Source organism: Pezoporus wallicus, unplaced genomic scaffold, assembly GCF_028554395.1.
Source record: "Pezoporus wallicus isolate ANWC-B61680 ecotype Strahan unplaced genomic scaffold, APGP_CSIRO_Pwel_v1 scaffold_6446, whole genome shotgun sequence".
NCBI classification, from domain to species: domain Eukaryota; kingdom Metazoa; phylum Chordata; class Aves; order Psittaciformes; family Psittacidae; genus Pezoporus; species Pezoporus wallicus.
The window spans coordinates 3,137,401-3,158,856 of NW_026636264.1; the positions used below are offsets into that span (position 1 = coordinate 3,137,401).

At 37.5% G+C, this 21,456-nt stretch overlaps 1 protein-coding gene across 11 annotated transcripts in view; it reads right to left on the bottom strand.

Annotated features, from left to right (window-relative positions):
• The window catches only part of ZMYM2 (zinc finger MYM-type containing 2), an 84,597-nt gene that overhangs the window by 25,400 nt on the left and 37,741 nt on the right, over window positions 1–21,456 (bottom strand). For all 11 annotated transcript variants that reach the window (XM_057399676.1, XM_057399673.1, XM_057399669.1 and 8 more), the window contains 3 exons: window positions 11,901–12,017; window positions 11,160–11,310; window positions 840–1,012 (listed from right to left, as the gene is read on the bottom strand). In XM_057399676.1, coding sequence (XP_057255659.1) covers window positions 840–1,012; window positions 11,160–11,310; window positions 11,901–12,017 — 441 coding nt within the window. The remainder of the gene's footprint in view (window positions 1–839; window positions 1,013–11,159; window positions 11,311–11,900; window positions 12,018–21,456) is intronic.

A 21,456-nucleotide genomic window follows, 5' to 3' on the forward strand; every position in this document is an offset into this window, starting at 1 on the left:
GGTTAAGATGATTAATTTTGTACTGGTTTTTTTTGTTTGTTTTTTTTTTCCTTTGAATTGTATCCACAAATACAGTTCTTGTGTTGATACTATCAATGTAGCTTTCCAGGATGTTCACAGCAAAGTGTTTGATCCATGGTACTAATTGCAGATTAAACCCAGTCCAATTTCACCTTCATTTCTTTTAAAACATGAAAACAAAAAACCTCTTAACATGAACTCTTTACTGGTTGTGCTTCACAAGGTAGTTAAGCTCCCAGAGATACAGAAACAGATGCCATCTGTTTCATTAAAACTTTTATTATAAATTCATTTGGTCTTGCTTTTCCCTTTGGCATCCTTTCCACTGGAAAATAATGATCAAAGCCTCTGCAGTTCAAACTGTGAGAGGGGAAAAGGCAAAAAAAGGAGGCAAAAGCAGGAACAAGAAAAACTGTACTAATTTAGTTTATCGTCAGTCAATTCAAGGTATCATCCAGCTGCTATTAACAATGCTTTCAACATTCTGAATACACATTTAAGAAGTTTTGACAAGAAAAAATATGGTATTGAGGGGGAAAAAAATGGGATTGTGAAGTAACAAATATACACAGTGGTTTCTTGGTTTTGTGTAACTCAAGACTTCCTTGTCAAATGAATTAATAGAATCAGGTGATAGAAAGGCTGCTCTTAAGATCTAACAAAACCCAAATGATAAAATTAATACATTTGCTTATTGTATAGCAAATGGTTTGCTGACGTAAGCCATATTTGCTGCACAGTCCTTGAGATATCCTCACATGTGCAGTGTTGGTTTTTTTAAACTGTGGAGCTCTCATCAAAAATTCTGAGTTACTTGCCTTGTAGTACCAGTCCTGAAATTTTTTACAGCACTCTTCACTGCAGAAATCTCTCACTACACCATCAAGTTCCTTAGTTGCTCCCTTTTTGCACAGCTGTGAGCAGTAATTACAAGTAACACATCTCAGTCCTAACCGTCTTGCAAAGTCTTGTTTATATAGCAGCTTGCAGCCTGGAAACAGATTTTAAACATTAGGAACAAAGTAATTTTTACAGAGAGATATTACAGTTAAGAGTTAAATACTGAAAATTAAATGAATACAACAGCTAACAACTGGGGCTTCAGAAAAATTCAGGTTGCATAACAGACTATATTTCAAGACATTTTTATCTGAATCCCTTTCCTGCACGACTCTACAGGTTCATGTGATGTCTGCATCTTTTTCAAAACACTACACTTGAATCTGTGCTTGTCAAATCCCTGAGTAAACAGTCACAAAAAAAACCCAAAACCAACACATAGTTTTCATATAGACCCGTGCAAAACCATTGACTTGGAATTATATTGCTCAATTACAAATCCTTAGAATGCTAGATATCCAGACGATGACAAGCAGAAATTTTAAGCTAGACAACACTATCCTCTAAAACAATACCTAACTTCAAAGATCAACTTACTTTGATTTCATTCGTATTTATACAACAAACCACTTAAGACAGCTCATTAATTTTTAAGAACCCTAGTACAAACAAGATGACCTAAGAACTGAGGAGCTTCTAAAAAAATACTATAAAGCAAGTAATAATCAGTACTGAGAAAAATCATGCAATGATAGGAATTTACATATGAAATTTGTGTAGATTTGTATGCAATGAATCTTTCATTTTTTCATTCCACATCAGGTCTTGGTGGATTGTTTTGTATTTGCTATGCAGTAGTAATTTCAAGGTTGCCATAATGATGGCTGTATTCTTCAACAATATGATGCTCCCTCAAGCAAATCAGAAAAGACATTCAAGGTATTTAATACATTAAAAGATCAATACTGTAGCTATTACTTAGGCTATTTTGAGAATATAATGTATTTCAAACTACCTCAAATGTAGTGTCTAATCAGGTGATGCCTAAATCATGTACCATATATCTCTGTTACTGTGCTATTTTTACAGAAGAGACCAGCATGAAAAGATGAAGTAACTGTCTATATTAAACACTGGAGGGACAAGAAAACATCTATACAGACCTTTAATCTGAGATACTGCATCTGTTTTTATGATCTCCCAAATATCACAGTATCACCAAAGACCAGAACTCAAGTCTGCCAAGTGCCCACTCTGCTACGGCACATAGCCTAACACATGCAGACTTCTGTACTTCTCGTTACGAAACTCAATATGTAACAAACATGCTGCGTATAAAGATACTGTAATTAAAATGGATTCAGTAATTTCAGTTAAGTGACTTGTGCTGTTGTCCATTAGGGTAGAATTTCATATGTGTGAAACTCTGATACATTTTAAAAATCACTAAAAGCACAAGAAAGCAAGTGGAAGCTACAGCAGACAGCATCTTCCAAAACCAAAAGGTTATTGAGAAATTTTAACTTACAATACTACAAGCTTTGCTAACAAATTATATTTGCTAGCAATGTCAAAGCAAGACAATTATAAAGTACAAATAAGACTGTACGTAGTAACTGTTTAAGCTTTTTTTAGTTATATATCTGATTCTTTAACAATAAAGAAAATTACTAACACACAAAACAGACAGTGCAGATGAAAAGTGCCAAATCACGCAATCATCCTTACAGCGCAACTAATTCGAATGTTAAGTACACTGCTCTGAAGGAAACAGTAAACCTGAAAACACCAGCGTGTGCAAACTACTAGTTAAAAGAACCCATTAAAGCACTGAAAATTTCTTGCCAGTATTTTTTATGGAGCATCAGATTCTTCCCACTTTACAACTCCAGAGACAGCTCAGCACCACAAAGTATCCTCCTCTTCAGCTGTGCCTTAGAAGAGCCATTCAATGTTGCACTAACCTTTCAAGACTATACACTCATAGAAGCACTCTACTACTCTTCAGGTAAGTTATGTGCACCTGGCTAAATAGCCTACAAAAAGAAATGGACAAAGCTCGCATTCTTGGCTGCTAAACTATAGGGAGTAAAATTCAAGAAGATACTGCTGTTAGGTTCAAAAAAAGTTACCAGATAAGAAATTCTCCATGCTACAGTCAAACATCTCCCACATCTGTGACTCATGGAAAATAATGAGAAGTGAACATTAAGGGGAAACAGAAGGTCCAAACTTCAAGTCCTTAAGACTAAACGCCTGAAAAACATGGAGGTTTTATAGATCACTGACTGCAGGGCTTCTTACTGAAGGAGGCCTCTACAGAAGATAGAAAATCCATCTTTATAAAACTTCAGATGCTGATATAAGATTGTTACAACTGTGAAGACTTCTAAAATGGAAGTACAGCCTTTTCCTTCTGCAACATCATGAATAAAACTCTTCAGATTTGTCAGACTTTTTTTTATGTCTTTGTAAAAGGTAACTTAACCTGTGGAACCAGGGAGCATTTTGGTTGTTTCAAGATCCTCTCACTTCAGACAAAGAGAAAACAAACTGCCCTTCATTTGACGGCATTATTTTAATTAGGTCCTGGGTACTTTGTGCATACCTAGGATATAACTTTTTATCACAATTCTATGGTTTTGATTTGAATAGTAAGCTTTTAAGTATGGAAAAAGATATTCACCTTTAGCAAAACATTCTGAGCTCAAACAACTCAGTCTTCACAGTGTAAATCCTACATCAGCAGACCAATAGTATCCATGCTGGCTTTGTAGATATGACTAAGAAGTGAAGTGGGCTTTGACTGACTACATTGTGGCAAAGTAATACAAAAAGAACACTGGTTGACTGATCTTTCCAGTACCAACACTAAAATAGTGAGGGTTTGGTCACCCTAACTCTGTGAACTTGAAGTTCATGAGTATAAGCACTGCCTAAGACAAACAGCTGAGAGCCCAAATATTCAGAACAATTTCTGCTGTAACACGAGATACACAAGTTAGTGTGACCAGGTGAACATGTCTAGTGCTTTAAAATGACTCAAGAGAAAACAGCTCTTAATTTCAAAACAAAATAGAAATGCAGGTAATCTGATTCAGGCTACAAAAGAAATTAATTATATTCTTTAGCAAAATTCTAACAGAAGACCATCCTGCAAGTCAACTATCTCAGACAGGCCATTAAGGAGCACTTTTAGACAATGTCTTTCCAACTCGGAACCAGGCAAAAATGATTTTGCTATTAGAATTCTGGCTTCCAAGTAAAACCCAACAGAAAATCTATCCTTTCCAACAGCCCTGAAATTTGGTTCCCCACATGAACTGTAGAGAGAATAAGGATTTGAACGCACGCAACAGAGGCTTACTGACAGGACAACACACAGCTCCTCAAAGCCTTTACTTCAGGCATGCTCCAGGTCAAGAGAGCTTCCTTTCTTTCGGCACACCCAAGAATTTCCAGGTCCAGTTCTCCAGGGCTACCCATGGTTGGAAACTTACCTCACCTGATTGCCTGCAGACTCAGTGCACACAAGCTACTAAGAACCTGATCCTATTCTACCAGTAGTACCTACCTGAATCACATGAAATTACACACATTCACACATCAAGCAGCTGTAAAAAAAGGAATGCTGAACTAGAAACACTTCTGTAGTCCTCAACACCAGTCTCTTTTCACTTCAGAGAATAATATCTTTTATAGAAAATAACTGTTCCATCCTAAAAGCAATTAGGTTTTTACCCCTGAAATGCTGTACTTACTAAGCTACCTTTCTCTTCCTTCAAGCTACATACAAGACTTGCTGTTCTCTCATCCTGTAATAACTTCAACTGTTAACAACTTTATCTAGAGAAGTACAACAGAACTATTATATGACAAGCCTGTAGCATCACAAACTAGGTCTTGAAAATTTCTCAAGATACGTTGCATCCACATCTTTCTCCTGCCTCCCTCTGTATTGATTCAAACACAAGAGCCACCTTTTTTCCATACACACATTCCTAACATCTTCTGCCTCTGGCTTGACAATAAACATCACTATCCTTAGGAAAACAGATGCAATGCATCCAATTTTGGGTCCTGCCTGGAATACCACTAGAACAGACCCCTTCCTCTGTGTGTAACAGAGAAGCTGTATCTCCCACTTCCTTCCTTGTCTTCTGCTTAAGAACCTTTTATTATTTTATTATAGAATCATAGAATAGTTAGGGTTGGAAAGGACCTTAAGATCATCTGGTTCCAACCCCCCTGCCATGGGCAGGGACACTTCCCACTAAACCGTGCCACCCAAGGCTTTGTCCAACCCGGCCCTGAACACTGCCAGGGATGGAGCATTCACAATGGGCAACCCATTCCAGTGCCTCACCACTCTTACAGTAAAGAACTTCATCCTTATATCCAATCTAAACTTCCCCTGTTTAAGTCTGAACCCATTACCCCTTGTCCTGTCACTGCAGTCCCTAATGAAGAGTACCTCTCCAGCATCCCTATAGCCCCCCTTCAGATACTGGAAGGCTGCTATGAGGTCTCCACGCAGCAACTCAGTTCATCCTAATGTTTTCTGATACTAGATACAAGCTCCTTCTTTTCTCCTCCCTCTTACTCCCGTCCAGTCACTAGGTTTTTGCTTATTCTTAAATCTTTTCAAGTTGATTATTCTTTCAGGTTCTTAAGAAGCATCTTTATAAGCAGTCTTCTTGTGCTCATAAGCTCAGCATCTTAAATTGTCATCACTCCTTATCTGCAAGAGTCAATGTTATCTTCCCTTGGAGAACTGTCTCAAACATCTTCGAAAGACACAACAAGGGAATTAACACTGAAGAATGCCAATCTAACAAGGACCACTTAAGTCGAACAATGCACAGGATTTCACTTGATATTCTTTACCGTGTTATAAATTAGTTCTCCATGGACAAAAATAATCTCAAGATTCAGCACAACATCTACTCAAAATCTAAATGAAGTTACTTTAACAGTATCAATATTCTCCCTCCAAGACAGAGGGAAGAGAAGTATGTAACATCTTCCTCAGCATAATTTTATCTTTTGATTTTTTCAACTACAAGAACACCACTGGAAGTACAAAAAAAAAAGTAGGACAACAAATTAAAATTTTCAAGTCATTCCAGAGGACACGCGCCCAACAAATACTAATTAACAACTACATCTACACGATCAGATTCTTTCACAAGTGGAATACCACAAGAACCAGCCCTCCAGCTCTTCCATGTGGGTTTGTCTGGAACTTGCAGACCTGTGTTTTCCTTCAGCATAGCCAAGAGCCTTCACTTGGTTCTTCTTCAGCATGGGAGCCTGTTAAGTATTTTAAAAGGGACTTTTCCAATTTGAGTATGCTGTCCTTTTTTATCTGAACTCATCGTTATCAGCAGAGAAGTATCTTTGAGCTTTTACAGTAAAAAAAAAAAAAAAAAATATTTGGAATAGTCATTTGCAGCTCAAAGATTTAACACCAGACTACTAAATAATACAACATGGACTGAACAACTACAACGTGCCAATGTAACAAAAACTGCCATGGCTCAAACGGGTGTCAGGGATGTCCCACTGTAACTTTTGCCCACAGCAGTCAAAGGAGATCATATTCTTCCTAAGGCACTTCAAAATCCCTCCAAAGTTGTCTTCCACTTTTCTACTAACCTGATTTGTGGGAAAGGAATACTTTGCTTCAGTAACAACATGACTCTTGCAATTGTGAAAGGGCATTTTAATGAAGCATACATTTTACACTGTTTAAGACATGCTTTGCTTGCCATTTGTCCCTTTTTGCCAGGATATTCCCACTCAGCACCAAAAGAAAGACAAGGAAGCTGGTATTTCAGTTTATGTCAGTAGGACACTGCCAAAGGAAGTGGCCAGAAGCAAAACCAAACTGTCTGACGTAGTAGGCTAAAGCTGAATAGGTCCCATAGCAAGCAGAAATTATTTTAATATGGTAGGCTACTATCAGAGCTGCAGAGAGGGAGATAACTATTGTGAAGCATAAACCAAGAGCTTGTAACATAAGATTTTTATTATGCAACACACTTAACTGTGATACAAAATTATACATGTAAATATATGTCTTTCTCCCCTCCTCTAACTATATTCTATACTACATATCAATCCTTGGTAGTTTTGAGGTGCTCTTACATAGCAGCACACAGTTAGGAAGTTGCAATTATGCCACAGAATTTTTCATTAAAATGGGTGCTTCTGTACTGTCTTCAAAAATTTGTTAGCTAGCCCAAATTCTGTACATTTTATTTTTAAAATATGTATCAGTGTCTCAAAGGACAGAGTTGAAAATGCAAAATATAAAAAAGCTGTGTTTAAACAGTTTCTGTAGCTCTTATGTTTAATAATAACAAAGCAAACATCAGTGATGAAGAGATTTAAGCAGGCCTGATGTCAACCCCCTTTTGCCCAGGGAATACAGCTCAGGGCACAGGGCTAGCACATCAACTTCTCCACTTACTAGAGAAGCCCATAAACAATAACTAAGTCTTAGCAATGCTTTGTATGACACATCAGTTTTGAAATCAGTTTGTTAATGTTTTTAGTAACAATAGTAATTGCTATAAATTTTAGGTAGTAACTTAGCTGGTTGTGAGACATTCACATGTAAGCACTTGTATAAAATTTAACACCTATGTTTAGGCTATTTCCAATATCTGTAATATTTTCATACACATAATTTCTGAAAATCAACTAAACATTTAATAGTACACTGTACTAAAAAATTCACTGTGCAGCAGTGGTTGGAAAAACGCCACTCTAGAGTCTACAACGCTTTAACTTAAATATACATCTTTCCTAGACATTCTCAGTTCTGAAATCACTTAATTTCCTAAATTTTTTCCACTTGTCACCTCTACAAGTAATTCAAAAGGGGTTATCTCTACATAGATGAAACATCAGAGTTGTCTACATTAAGTTTAATTTGCAGAAACTGTAATTCCCTGAAACTTATTAGCATACTGTCGAGATGACAGTACAGTTGCTAGTTTCATAGCTGCCTTTTATCTCTGTTATCTATTTGAAAGGAACTCCCAAGCATCAGATAACTGAGTCACTCCACAGCTTAGTAACCTTCTCCTTCCAAGAAGCAGACTAATGGATATAAATCAATGTTATTAAAATTCATGTTACAAAATTATTACAAAGCCTGTGTTATTTAAATCATAACGCTTCTATTGAAAAGATGAACTGAATGCAAAATACAAGTGAGAAAAAAAAACTTATGGTGATACTTATCATAAAATAGTTCCACTGCTAGGTTGCCAAAGACTGATTCATTCTATTACACACTCAGAAAGGATATATATTGAAAAACCCCAAAACTCGGTAACTTCAAGATTTCCTCAAGATTAAAAACTTGCACAGTCTATCCTCAATTGTTACTCATGCAACTATACATACATAAAAATCTTCAAGCAACTTCATCTTCTTGCTTTAGCATATACAATATACAACATATTTAATTTAGATACTGGTATTTTGGAATGAGGCATTCTTGTGGCAAAGCACCAGGACATCTTAATTTCCAAAGCCTCCACACCGGGGGAGGAAATTAATCTCTTTCAACTAGTCCGTTCAGGTTGTTTGTCCTCCATGTAGCATCAAAGTTTTTGACAGAAACAGAAAAAGGATACTGTACTCCATGAAAGAATTAATAACCATCTTTAGCATAAATGATAGGTTGGTCTAATTATACCTTATTGCAATGGAAGATTCAGCTGGCCATTGCATTTATTTTATAATAAAGAAAAGCATATAAAGAAACAGAGTTGGAATGAAACTACACAAAAATACTGATCCCAGAGACTTTAATGTGGGTGCCAAGGTTTGCGTGTAAATTTATACATATGTGCATGTGTACAAAAACCCTTAGGTATGAATAATGTGAGCAGAGGAGTGACATCTTCAGTACTCCAGCTAGGCAATCACAAGCAGTCTAAAGGTATTTGTGGGTAACCTTATACATGCTTTCCCATCAGTCTGTTTGAAGATGAACAAATAAGTACTCTTGCAGAAATTTCAACACCTGTTTAAATCCTGCTAATTTTCTGTAGAAGCCTTCTCTTATAAACACAAACCTGAAATTTTCCAGTATTTTCCCTTGAGAGTTCAGTTTCTTCCAAAAATACCAGTAACTTTTGTGACTGAGTGCCTGAGGTTATTCCTTCTCAAATCATAATACCCTTGTCTTCTGAAGACTAATTGCATGCTTAACAAAATAATCTATGTTGATGAAGTTTCCTGAATACGTTCCAGTATCAAAACCACTATGGCCTCCACATCCAACAAGTTTATTTGGTACATCTACTAGTTTTTCTACTTTACAGTTGGATATATTATGATACAAGTTAAAATTAGTGGCGCCTGGATGCCTGGAAAAGGGAGAAGAGAAATTTATCACCTCTGATGATGGAATTTTTTGTTGACCTCCACTCTATCCATCTAAAGACCTAGCCCTCTCCTCCCCACATCAGATCTGAACAATGTTAGCTCTTGAATTCTACTATTTCTGCAGCAATCAATGACAAATAGTTGGGTTTTCCTTTAAAATACAGAGTGTAGGTTGTTTCTACAGAGCTTCTGTCCAGGTCAGCTGTTTATTTTCACTGGGTAACACAGACAGCTATTTTCATATGCACCACAAAGCAGACCTAAGCTACAGCTAGCAGATGTGTGCCATATTTATTCAAGTTACATTCTACTTATTGGTGGCTTTGACTACCTTCTCTCTCTGATTTAGTTCAGATCATCACAGTAAGCCAATAAATTTTGTTTTACTGGTAACATTTGGCATATTCACCCTTAAAAATCAGCTTTGCTCTCAAGCTGACAGTCCAGCAAATGCAAACTCAGGACCCACACTAAGACACCTAGCAACTGATTCCCCCCATTTAGTAACTGTATTCATGCAGGAGACTGCTTTTATTTCTTTCCTTCCTCAAATTCTCCGATAGAAAATACAAGTTCTCACTTATTTCAAGCTTCCTGATATAAAAAATACATCTATGAAAGTAGTAACATGGCATAGATCGCATTATGAATCTTACTGATTTCATAGTGATAGCCACCCCACTTTAAAATGAGGGAGTCCTAAGTATTCACAGTAATACCAACATACACCGTAATATCCAGGCCAAAAAAAGTTTGTCCTTGTCTTGGAATATATTCCGTGGAATTGTTTTATTCACACAATTTCTAAGTAGATGTTATTCAGCACTGCAATGATACACTGTAAAACTGGGCCTTGCTTTGTCCTTTTTTCCTCTCCAGCTATCACTCTGCAGTCCAGAACACAAGAAGAAAGTAATGATGGCAAAGAAACCTAAGCCACCACACTCCATTCATCAGAAACAAATGACTGCAGAGTCCAGAGATGTAAGAGAATCACACAGAAGGAAAGCCGCCTCTGGCTTCACACTCTACTCCTCTCTAGCTTAATAGGATCCTGCTACAAATAAACTGGCACATCTGCTGTTTAATATGTTTGAAAGCAGAGATCTTCAGCAAAGTTTATGAAATGATAGTGAAAGCATTATTATTATAACTAAAGGAAAAAATATTCCCTGTATCTGCAGAGATAGGTCATTCAAACTCCTAGCTAAAACTTGTAAGATAAGGATTGAAGGACAGCTCTCCAGAAGTGGATAGGTTCTGTAGACTGTATTTTGCTGCTTCTATTAAAACAGTATCTTAATGCAATTTAAAAGAATCTTATGCCCATATACCTTCATTACAGTTTTTAAAAATCAAAATCATTAGTCAGGAACATTATAATGACTGCAATCAACATACATCATTCAAGTTACTGTTTGAATAGCCATTCAAAACCAATGTAGAATTTCCAATGTCTTACTACATTTTGGAAACTATTAATTGAAGAGAAAGCTTCCATTTGGTATTCCCCAGTGCAGTTAGTGCTGGTATAAGCTCTGCAGCGTACATTTCAAGAATAGAATTTCAGTACTATTTTTTTGTACAGATTTATATATGCACATGCATACATGTGTATGTATTTATACACACACAAGCTTAAAAGCATTGCTCACTCTTCCTTAACCTAAGTGCTGAAAAAAAATCAACAAAAAAAACATAAAATCAGCTCAGATATATTAACAGGTACATGCGCTTCATTAATAATAATGAAGAAACTTCTGGTTTAGCCTCAAGTACAACAGAATGAGTTGTTACCTTAAATTTTAGCATGACATAGGAACACAATAAGTCAACTGCAGTAAAACTACCATGCCAATACCTTTGGAAAACATCAAGTACATACAGACCTTCACTACAAAAGGGTCTCCTGATGCCAGAGAAATTCACGGTCTCATGCAGCGTTTTCTCTTCTTGACAGTATTCACAGTATGTAACTATGCAATGCAGTTTCTTATAATCATCAGCACATGCTCTGCTGCAGAACTGATACACTTTGTTCTAAAAGCAGAGTTGTAAAGCATCATGAATAGGGATAAAATCTAAAGGTTTTGACAGTCCAACAGTCTGCCATTAAGACAACTTTATCATGAAAAGTAAACAGAAGCGCAAACACATCATTTGGGCATGACTTCTAATGCTAAAAATTAACAACTCTCACTCAAGCTGACCGCAAGTGCTACAAATACTCATAATTTTGTATGAAAATGCTAAGTAGAAAATATGCCAATCAATATTAGCACATCCTCTTCAGATATTTCTCTCAATTCAACAGAGAAGTGTAACAATGGTCTATCATATCTAGAGTCTCACAGCTGAAGATGAAAGCATATTTCAAGCTTACAGCTGATCTGAGAATTCACTTTTTTCTTTAAATTCCACAGATGGTTTTTTGTTATTTATAAACAGACTTCTGCTTTTATCCATACTAAAGTTAAATTATATTCTACGGAACCAGGTAGACTTTATTAGCTTAATTTTTTAAGCTTCACCACCTTATAAAGTACTTATCTACAGCAACTGTATTGACACAACAATTTAAATTTGGAAACACTTCATCATTCTAGAAGTAAAACCAAAACCCCTCTTACCTCCCATTCCAGTACTTCTGGCTTCGAACAGAAAGAACTTTTGCAATAATTACATTTCAACTGAATATCACTGGGAGAGACAAACTGACCGTTTGTTGAAGACTGCACACTGAGAGTCTGAAAAACACAGACAGACATATCACTTCTTAGTTACTTCTAGAATGTGTTTTCAATTAAGCCTAAGTGCTCAAGAATCTGAGAGTTCATAAGCAAGCTCAAGAGCATTCCTGGAAAAAGCACAGCAGTCCAGTCATTTGCCTTAATTCCTTTTCCCTTGTCACCTTAGGTTTTCCAGTCTTGAATCCTTACCCTTACTTCCACGATTATTACTTTAGGCTGTTTTTCTCATACCTTACCTTTCTAATACTTGGTATGGGTAATTATAAATGCAAAAACAACAACAACAACAAAAACAAACAAAAAAAGGGGGAAAAAAGTTTCTCAAAACAGAACACTTCTTAATCACAAAACATGCATTTTCAGATAAATACATTTCACAGCTTGCTTTATTTTGGTCACAGAAGTTCAGACAAAGACCTACAAACAGTATTTTCAAATTTAAACCTCACCAAGGCAGATCATCAACACCTTAAGCAAACCCCTTGATACTACTAATATTAAAGTTAAAGGCCTTCAAGCAAGAAACCCTGTCTCTACTCACATTAAGAGAAAACTAGCTAATAGTCCAGGCTGGCCTCAATCACCAGGCAAGAAGATGCAACCATTCAAACAGCCAGCCCCTAAACGATTATGAGTTAGCAGATTGAGAAAAATACTGCAGATTGCATGTATAGGTATGAGAATTTAATTCTGTAATTGAATCATTAACTTAATGCATTTCTGAGGCAATCAGGAGACACAGAACTCAATTTTACACTAGGTCTTACATGTCTACAGATACAGTCTTCAGCATCTTCCCTAGATCAAGCAACAACTACTAGTGTATTACACATACAATGTTCAGGATAAAATCTGAATCAGTAATAAATCAGAGTCACTTGATCATTCCGGACAAATTTCTTACTTCCATCTTCTCAAACTTTCCCACATCATTTGCAACAACACAAATATATTTAAGGAAAAAAAGTTATCTTCAGAGAGATTTGTTACTACCTCTCCACCTCGTAAGAGTGAAAAACTTTAAACACTACTTCAAACTCTCCTGTTACTAAGGCGTTACCTACACTAAAAATAAAAAAAAATGAAACTGATAGTGACATAAACCCTGACATAAGTGAACCAGTATTGCTGAGTGCTAGCTAGCAGCGCACGTGGTATCACCTTATGCAGACGTACTAACTCTGTACAAAAGTTTGCAGACATTAAGTAATCATGTACAGTTCCCAATCATGGACAAGACCTGAGAACAAACTGATATAAACAGCAGAAAAGATGCTACCTTTATTCCAGTGGGCCACTGTCCCATGGTTGGACTTGATCTTAAAGGTCTGTTGCAACTTAGATGTTTCTGTGACTCTGTAATGACTTTAACAATGTCTGATGCCCACATACAGTATTATCATATTTTTCCCATTATACACAACAAATGTCCCCAAGGTTGAAAGAGGACTGCTAGACTTCCGCTGCTTTAAATAGGTCATCCACTAAGACCCTTCCACAAGCAAAATCAAAGGCAATAAACTAAATGGGGAAGGAACCAAACACTCCCTTTATGGTCATGCACACACAGATCTTCCAGCCTCAGCATGGAACACTCAATTATTTTTATTATGATCAGATTTGGAAAAATATTTCTGACAAGCATGCCAGGCTTCCTTCATGACTCCTGCTACAACAGACTCCATTTTTTAAATATATGTAGGTGTAAGGAAGAGAGTTTTAGGATATATAATGAAGAACACTTACAGACACCCTAATGATGGTCAAGAACACAAGATTAGCGAATAACTAATGTGAGTAACCTGCTAAAAATGACTGTACTTGTAATTCTTACACATACTGGTCCTACAACTCTCCAGAGCCATCCATAAATTGTGTGGTGAAAATGTGAACATTCTGTATAGACTCATGTTTTGCAACACAGCTTGTACTTTAAGACACAGTTTCTAACTTTGGGAAGACACTTATACCACAACCTCCATGTTCACAATACATAAATTAGCAGTTTATTTTTCCGTAACAGACAATTTCAGAACAAGGTCTTCAACTGACCCAGGCTTAAAACAATACAGCTTTTGAACAGTTCTGTCTTAAACTTTGCAGTAACATCCTCCAAGACAGAGCATGAAAGATGACAAGATGACGGTCACGCTATTCTACTACCAACTACCATACAAAAAAAATCACATCAAGCCAGCTATTTTTCCTCCTTTACCCTCTTTTATATAAGGATGAATACTCTTACAAGCTCTCCGCACAAAGGAGAATATAGATATGGACATAAATTGCACAACAAGCAGCTCAACCAAATCTTTCAAACATTTTAGTACATTAAAATTGCTAGAAACAAAAAGTTATTCATAAAGTAAAATTACAATCAACCCTAAAGTAGTGTAAACAAATTGGGAATATTCCAACCCATTTGTAAACCAGAAGGACTAAAATTTTTGCAGAAGGGAGATGCAGACCTGAAATAACAGTTATTCTGTTCTGAAAAGGGTAGCCCCTTACAAAGAAAAATGCATGGGAAGAATAGGCACAGTAGGAAAAAGGAATGAATATACATGCCAGAAAATTAAAGCAAGATTTATCTGCATTAGTAAACAATAAAAAAATTCAGAGTTCCAAAGTAAACTGGTCATTTTTTTAAGAGATCATTGCAATTGACCAAATGGATTAAACCATTTTCTCAATGTGGGTTCAATCCCTTATGTGTCACTTAGGTAGAAGAAAATCCTCAAAGGAACACTTACAGTCCAATGCGCACAGAATGGTATACTGTCCTTTCCACCTAAATACTAAATTAATGGAAAAAAGAAGCTGGTCTCATACAGTCAACTCTTATTTAATGGTGAATGAATTTTATTTTCTAGACAGCAAATATATGAAAACTATTCTAAGTTATGTGAGCAAACTAACTGTAAGCAAGTGACCACCTACCCATTCTTGGTCTTTACTAAGAAAGAAGACTATATGGCTGCTCTAATTAAACTCCTTGCCAACATTAGAGAAACAGATCTACATAAAACACGAATTGCAACAGAAGCATCTCAACAAGGTCTCAGCAAGATAAGAAATCCACAAGCAGGATCAACTGATCCAGCACTTATATTCAATAATGTTGCTTAATATTGACTTATGTGCAAATCCAGGAAGGCACAGGCTGTATTTGTCATTCACTAGCTTTATTTTACAGGTCAGCTCTTCCCACCATTTCAATGTGAAAAGTTCTGATTTGTCTATTTTCCAGTCAGCTTCTGCAAGCCACATAAACCAAAAGAAACTGAAGAGGTTGAATTCTTCCACTAAAGGTCAGCATTAAATACAAAATTGCACTTTTGCTAGAAAATTCATTAGAACATTTCCAACTTTGAGTTTGCTGAATTGAGACCTATGCCTACTTTGCATATTTGAAGAACACACATTTTGAGTTACTGACCAGTTCCTGTAACAGGTTGAAAATTCTACCTAGACAATACCCACATACATTATAACCATCTCCATCCTTCTCCAGTTGTTACTTGAGGAGATAAAATGGCATTGGGGTTGGATCACAAACAAAAGAATATTAATTCATATGCATGAAAATTGCACTATCATTCTATGACACACTAGAGCATATTATGTCTCAACATTTTTTGTCACAAAGCTTTAAGAGAGCTGAAAACTGTTTCTGAGTTCACGCAAAAAGGCCAGGGGAGAATATGACCCCTCAGGAGTCATTTACTAGTGCTGAATATAAGATACTCTTTTTGCTTTGTTTGGGGTTTTTAGGGGTTTTGGTTGGTTCATTTTTTTGGAGTTTTTTGGGGAGGGAATTTGGTGGGGGTTTTTTTAGGGGTGGGGGGAAGAGAGAGAAAAGAGGGGGGAAAACAGGGGCTTGTTACTTTTTAGTTAGTTTAAAAACCCTGTTAAGTCACAGCTGCATGGATTAATTCTAAAACAAAACCACCCACCCTCAGTGTTCAAAACGAAAAAAAAAAGTCTAGTCTTATCAGTGAAGAAGATCCATCATCCTTTTCACTTACTTTGTGATTCTGCATATTTTGATTTGTGTGTATTCATGCATACAGTTGAGCAGTATGGCTCCGTACATCCATTAGGTTTTATGAACTGAGTCATGTCAAAAAACCTGCACTGAGCTCTGCAGCCACTACAAGATGTTAATTTGCCATATTTCTAAAACATAAAACAAAGCAAAACAATACATCAGTTAAAACTATGTTTGGCTTTTAGTTTTAAATTATGGCATAACAAACACAAAGGAAAACTTATTTACTTCTGCAATTTGCTTCCCCATCAGAACTTTTCTATACTAACTTTCATGATCATCCTCTCCCGAGCATTCAACTCTATGGAAGACTCCTACTCCTGTGAAGAAGCAGGCTAAAACTAAACTTCTGTGTGAAGACAAAATCCAAACACACCTATCAAAAAAACACACACAAATGAACAAAAAAAAAACAAACAAACAAACCCCCCCCAAAACTGCCAACACATCCCAAAACACACTGTCCCAAACCATACCATGTGCAAACTATGAACTGTAGTAAGAGTATACAGCAACTTGTGCTCAGCTGGAGACTTTGAAACAACAATCCTCATTGATGAGACAATGGTTCTAAGACAAGAAATGGAGTCTGATATGGCAAAGATGAAGGATATAAAATCGGTGCTTAATTTAAAAAAAAGAATAAATTGTACTCTCCAAATTGTAACACCTTAATATTATCAAGCACGAGTTAAACATAGCAATTTCTTGGTAACAGCACTGTTGGGAACTTCTCTACTAGTTCCAGTCCTCCAGGCAGAAAAAACACACTGCATGGTCCCTGTGCTCCTCATTGAATCCAATGAGGAACTGTGACTCCATGAACCTGGTTAACAGACTCAATTTTGACATCTCTCAGAGAAGTCAGTCAATAAACAGTTTCCCACAAAAGGGAAAAAATATTCTATAAAAAGCACAGAAAAGTCACACCAAGCAGAAACACAATGACATAGCTGACACACAAAATCAAGAATTCTGATCTGCCACATGTATTACATGCTCAAGTGTTAGGCAAGTATCTCAAACACTATAAATCAAGTTTGAAGACAGAATGTGTAGACACCTTCCCTGCCCAAATAAAGTGTCATGGTGTTGACATTGATCACAGAATTCCTTATTTGAATGGCAAAGAGTCTCTTATAGAGTTACAGAATGGCTTGAGTTGGAAGGGACCTGAAAGCTCATCTAGTTCCAACCACTCTGCCACAGGCAGGGACACCTTCCACCACGTTGCTCAAAGCCTCATCCAACCTGGCCTTGAACATTTCCAGGGATGGGGCAGCCACAGCTTTTCTGGGCAACCTGTTCCACTGCCCTCATAGTAAAGAATTTCTTCCTAATATCTAATATAAATTTGCCCTCTTTCAGCTATCAGACAGACTCTCTCCTTTTGAGTCTATTGACACTCAAGCACTTCTTCCCTCCTTTTGAAGCATGATTTTGGCACTACCTTTCCCTCCCTCCTTCTCAAGTACTGAAGGGGAAGGGAAAGGCAAAGCATGTTTCATAGGCGCTTCACTTTGTTCAGAGTAAGAGGAGCTTCAGTGTGTAACTTTACTCTTTAACCGCCTAAATTTGAGAACCAGCTAAATCCAGTCTTACAAACGGCTAGAGAAGCAGCTGTTTTATAACTTGTACTGCCTTTCCTATATTAAAAACACGTACATAAAAGTTTACAAATACACACTCCTCTGCCACATATAGGCTGTACCACCTTGCAGAAATCAGCAAAATTTCAAAATACCAGACTTCACAATTTCCACATACTACTTTGATTAAACCTTTGCTGTGGATTTTCATCATGAAATACCTAGAGGAGGGCATTTTATACAACTCCAGGATCCTTCCTTCCCATCTTCACCTTTTTCCATCTGCCTTTAAAAATGTTACCCAGCATCTAACAGCCCTCATAAGCAGCCACAATACTGACAAAATCTGCACTAAGTACCAAGAGCAACATGCAACAGCTATACTGTTCTATACTGAGTTGGAGCTATTCTGCCCATATACATTTATCTCCTCTAACAGGCTAATAGACAAAAGCAGGCCATCAAGAATAGTTCAAATTACATTACCAGTGAGGATACAGAAGGTCAATTTACAATGGACTTGACTTCTTGAACAAGCTTAATTGACAACAGCCAAGAAAAAAAATCTGCATGCACAAATAATCTTGGTACCTCTAGAATAAACCATCATCAAAAGGAGCGTGACCAGCAGGTTGAAGGAGGGGATCCTGCCCCTCTGCTCTGCTCTCATGAGACCTCACCTGGAGCATTGTGTGCAGTTCCGGTGTCCTCAACATAAAAAGGACATGGAACTGTTGGAACAAGTCCAGAGGATGGCCCTGAGGATGATCAGGGGGCTGGAGCCCCTGCTGAATGAAGATAAGGCTGAGGAAGTTGGGGCTGTTCAGCCTGGAGAAGAGAAGGCTGCGTGGAGACCTCAGAGCAGCCTTCCAGTATCTGAAGGGGGGCTACAGGGATGCTGGAGAGGAACTCTTCATTAAGGACTCCAGTGATAGGACGAGGAGTAACGGGTTAAAACTTAAACAGGGGAAGTTTAGATTGGATATAAGGAGAATGTTCTTTACTGTAAGGGTGGTGAGACACTGGAATGGGTTGCCCAGGGAAGTTGTGAATGCTTCATCCCTGGCAGTGTTCAAGGCCAGGTTGGATGAAGCCTTGGGTGATATGATTTAGTGTGAGGTGTCCCTGCCCATGCCAGGGGGAGTGGAACTAGATGATCTTAAGGTCCTTTCCAACCCTAACTATTCTATGATTCTATGATTAATAGCTTATCTAACTCAAAGGCTCCTTCATCGACAACATCAGCAGAGAACATTGTACTGTACTATCCCATGCTTTTGCATAGCCATATGCAAATCAAGAACCTTCTCTTGTTCTTAAGTGTCAGATTTCCAGATGAAGCACTCTTCTCAAGGTTCTCAGGTAACTTAGATTTCTACTCTCACATTCATCACGTTATCTTTCATCTCTAAGAATCTGCAGTATTAATTTCATTCTCCAGAAAAACACAGCATCTGAGAATTCTTTCCCTAAAAGTAATGTTCTGGCTGGAATAATCAGAAGATTCACTAAACCCAACGAGAACTACAGAAATACATTGGATCAAATAGCATTCTTAGAAGGATTTTTGGTCTGGAAACAAGACAACTTCAGAGGATAACAACAGAACCAAAAAAGGTATCACACAGGATCAACTGTTCATTGTTTTTTCTAATACTAACAACTATGGGAAATCACATGAGTATCAACAGAAGTCGTTTCAAAACAAACGAAACGAGGCAAACTCTTCACATGGCAAGCAGGAGGTCAGGAGAGTGTACCAGAGTGTCATGGATGGAAAAAATGCTTATATGTGTTCAAAAGGAGGCTGGACAAGAACTAATTAAAGCTATCTGCTAAAACAGCACACAGGAACATTGCACAAAGTTCAAGAGATCCCCTGACCTATGTAGTCAGAAGCTGAAGAGAATGCTTGGAGAAATATCCGAAGTATCTGCCCTGCTCTTACTCTTCCCTATGTGCCCACCTACATACACTGTACAAGTTTCAATCCCTAACCTGAACCAGAACGCTGTTCTCATGTTCTTACTATAGGTTTTTACTTAATTATTTTCACCATCCGCAAGGAGAAGTGGGTGATCAGAAAATAAATTCCAGAAAATGTAAAGCTGTATCATGTTGTTGGTATTTCAGGGCAGCAGGGAGAACAAACTTCACCAGCAAAGCAAAAAATTGAACAAAGATTACCAAAAACTTCATTGCTAAATAAAAAGGGAATTGGGAAAGAAAAAAACAAAACTCCACCAAAAAAACAAACCCCCAACCAACCAAACCAAACCAACCCCCCCCCCCCCAAAAAAAAAAAAAAAAAAACACCAAACACCAAAAAATCACAAACCACAAAACCAAACCACAACAAACTCAAAACTTCCTGACTTTTTAAGATCTGAAGTACAAAATCACAGAAACGTGCAGAATAGAGGGAACCCCCAAAGGTCATGTGCAACCCCCTGCTTAACAGAGGTCCAGAGCTGGGTCCTCAGGATCAACTGCCTAGTCAAACTTAAGCACCACAAAACGCAAGCATTCCAAAACATCACTGGAGGTTCCGTCTATCTAAATCAAGTTTCTCATTGTTTTCAAGTTGCGTCTTTCTTCCACTGTGCACTTCTTGGAAGACTCCAACTTTATATGCTCCCATTAGATAACCAGTCCCCCTTTAGCCGGCTCAGAGTTGAACAAACTAAGATCTCCAAGGCTGTTCTCCTACATCATGTGCTCCAGGCCTTTAAACATCTTTGCACGCCTCCACTGAACTACCATCAGCATGTCAATGCTTTTCATCCTGTGCTATCCAAAACTGGATGCAGCAGCTCCAGATGCCATCTCAGAAGTGCAGGATGGGGGCTGCAGGGCACAGAAATCACTTCCTTTGACCTGCTGCCTACACTCTTGCTACTGTAACAACAGGCTGCCCAGAGGCTGTGGAGTCCCTAATCCCTGAAGATACTCAAACCTCTAAAGGACAGGGTCCTGGACAACCTGCTCCATGTGACCCCACTTGAGCAGGGGTGTGGGCAAGATAAATTTACAGAGGTCCCTTGCAACCTCAAGCATTCTGTGATACAACCCAGGATGCAGCCAGCCATCTTTGCTGCAAGGGAACATTGAGAATTCCTGTTCTATTTGCTGTCCACCAGAACAGCCAAGGCTTTTCCTCCAAAGCTGCTTTCTTTGTAGCATTTCAGATAAGGTACTGGCTTCATCCTGCATTCCCCATGGTATTTCAATTGAAGGCAAAAGTGATTACAGACAAAACCCTTCACATTCAAACTATTCTCAGTTTCAAGTTTCATTCAAAGATGAAATGAACTCAGAACTAATCCACATGAAAGTACCATGCATTTTCCTTCCATGCACCACTTTTGGCAAATTCAAATCTACAGTACCCTATGAAAACACATGAAAGTTTAAGGACTGCAGTTTTAAAATAAAATTGTAAGTAACTGTAACACTTCTCTCAAATAGTAAAGAAAATTGTAGCAATTAAATTACTAAGCCTAAAAAAATTAAATTCATCCAGAGAAAAAAATTTATAAATAATGGCCCAGTACCATCTAAGGGGAAGATTGATGCTAAGCCGTCCAACTATACCTCTCCCTCATCACTACACCTAGATTCTGCACTGAGATGACCTGATTTTAGCTAGATCCCATTATGTATCTGATATCTTCCAAAGCATAAAGTCTAAGGTAAATGCAGAACCCTGAATATTCTTCTGATCTTACCATATTTTATTCTAAACTCATTCTTTCATGACTTGTGTGCATACCTGATTAGAGACTTAATTCTAGAA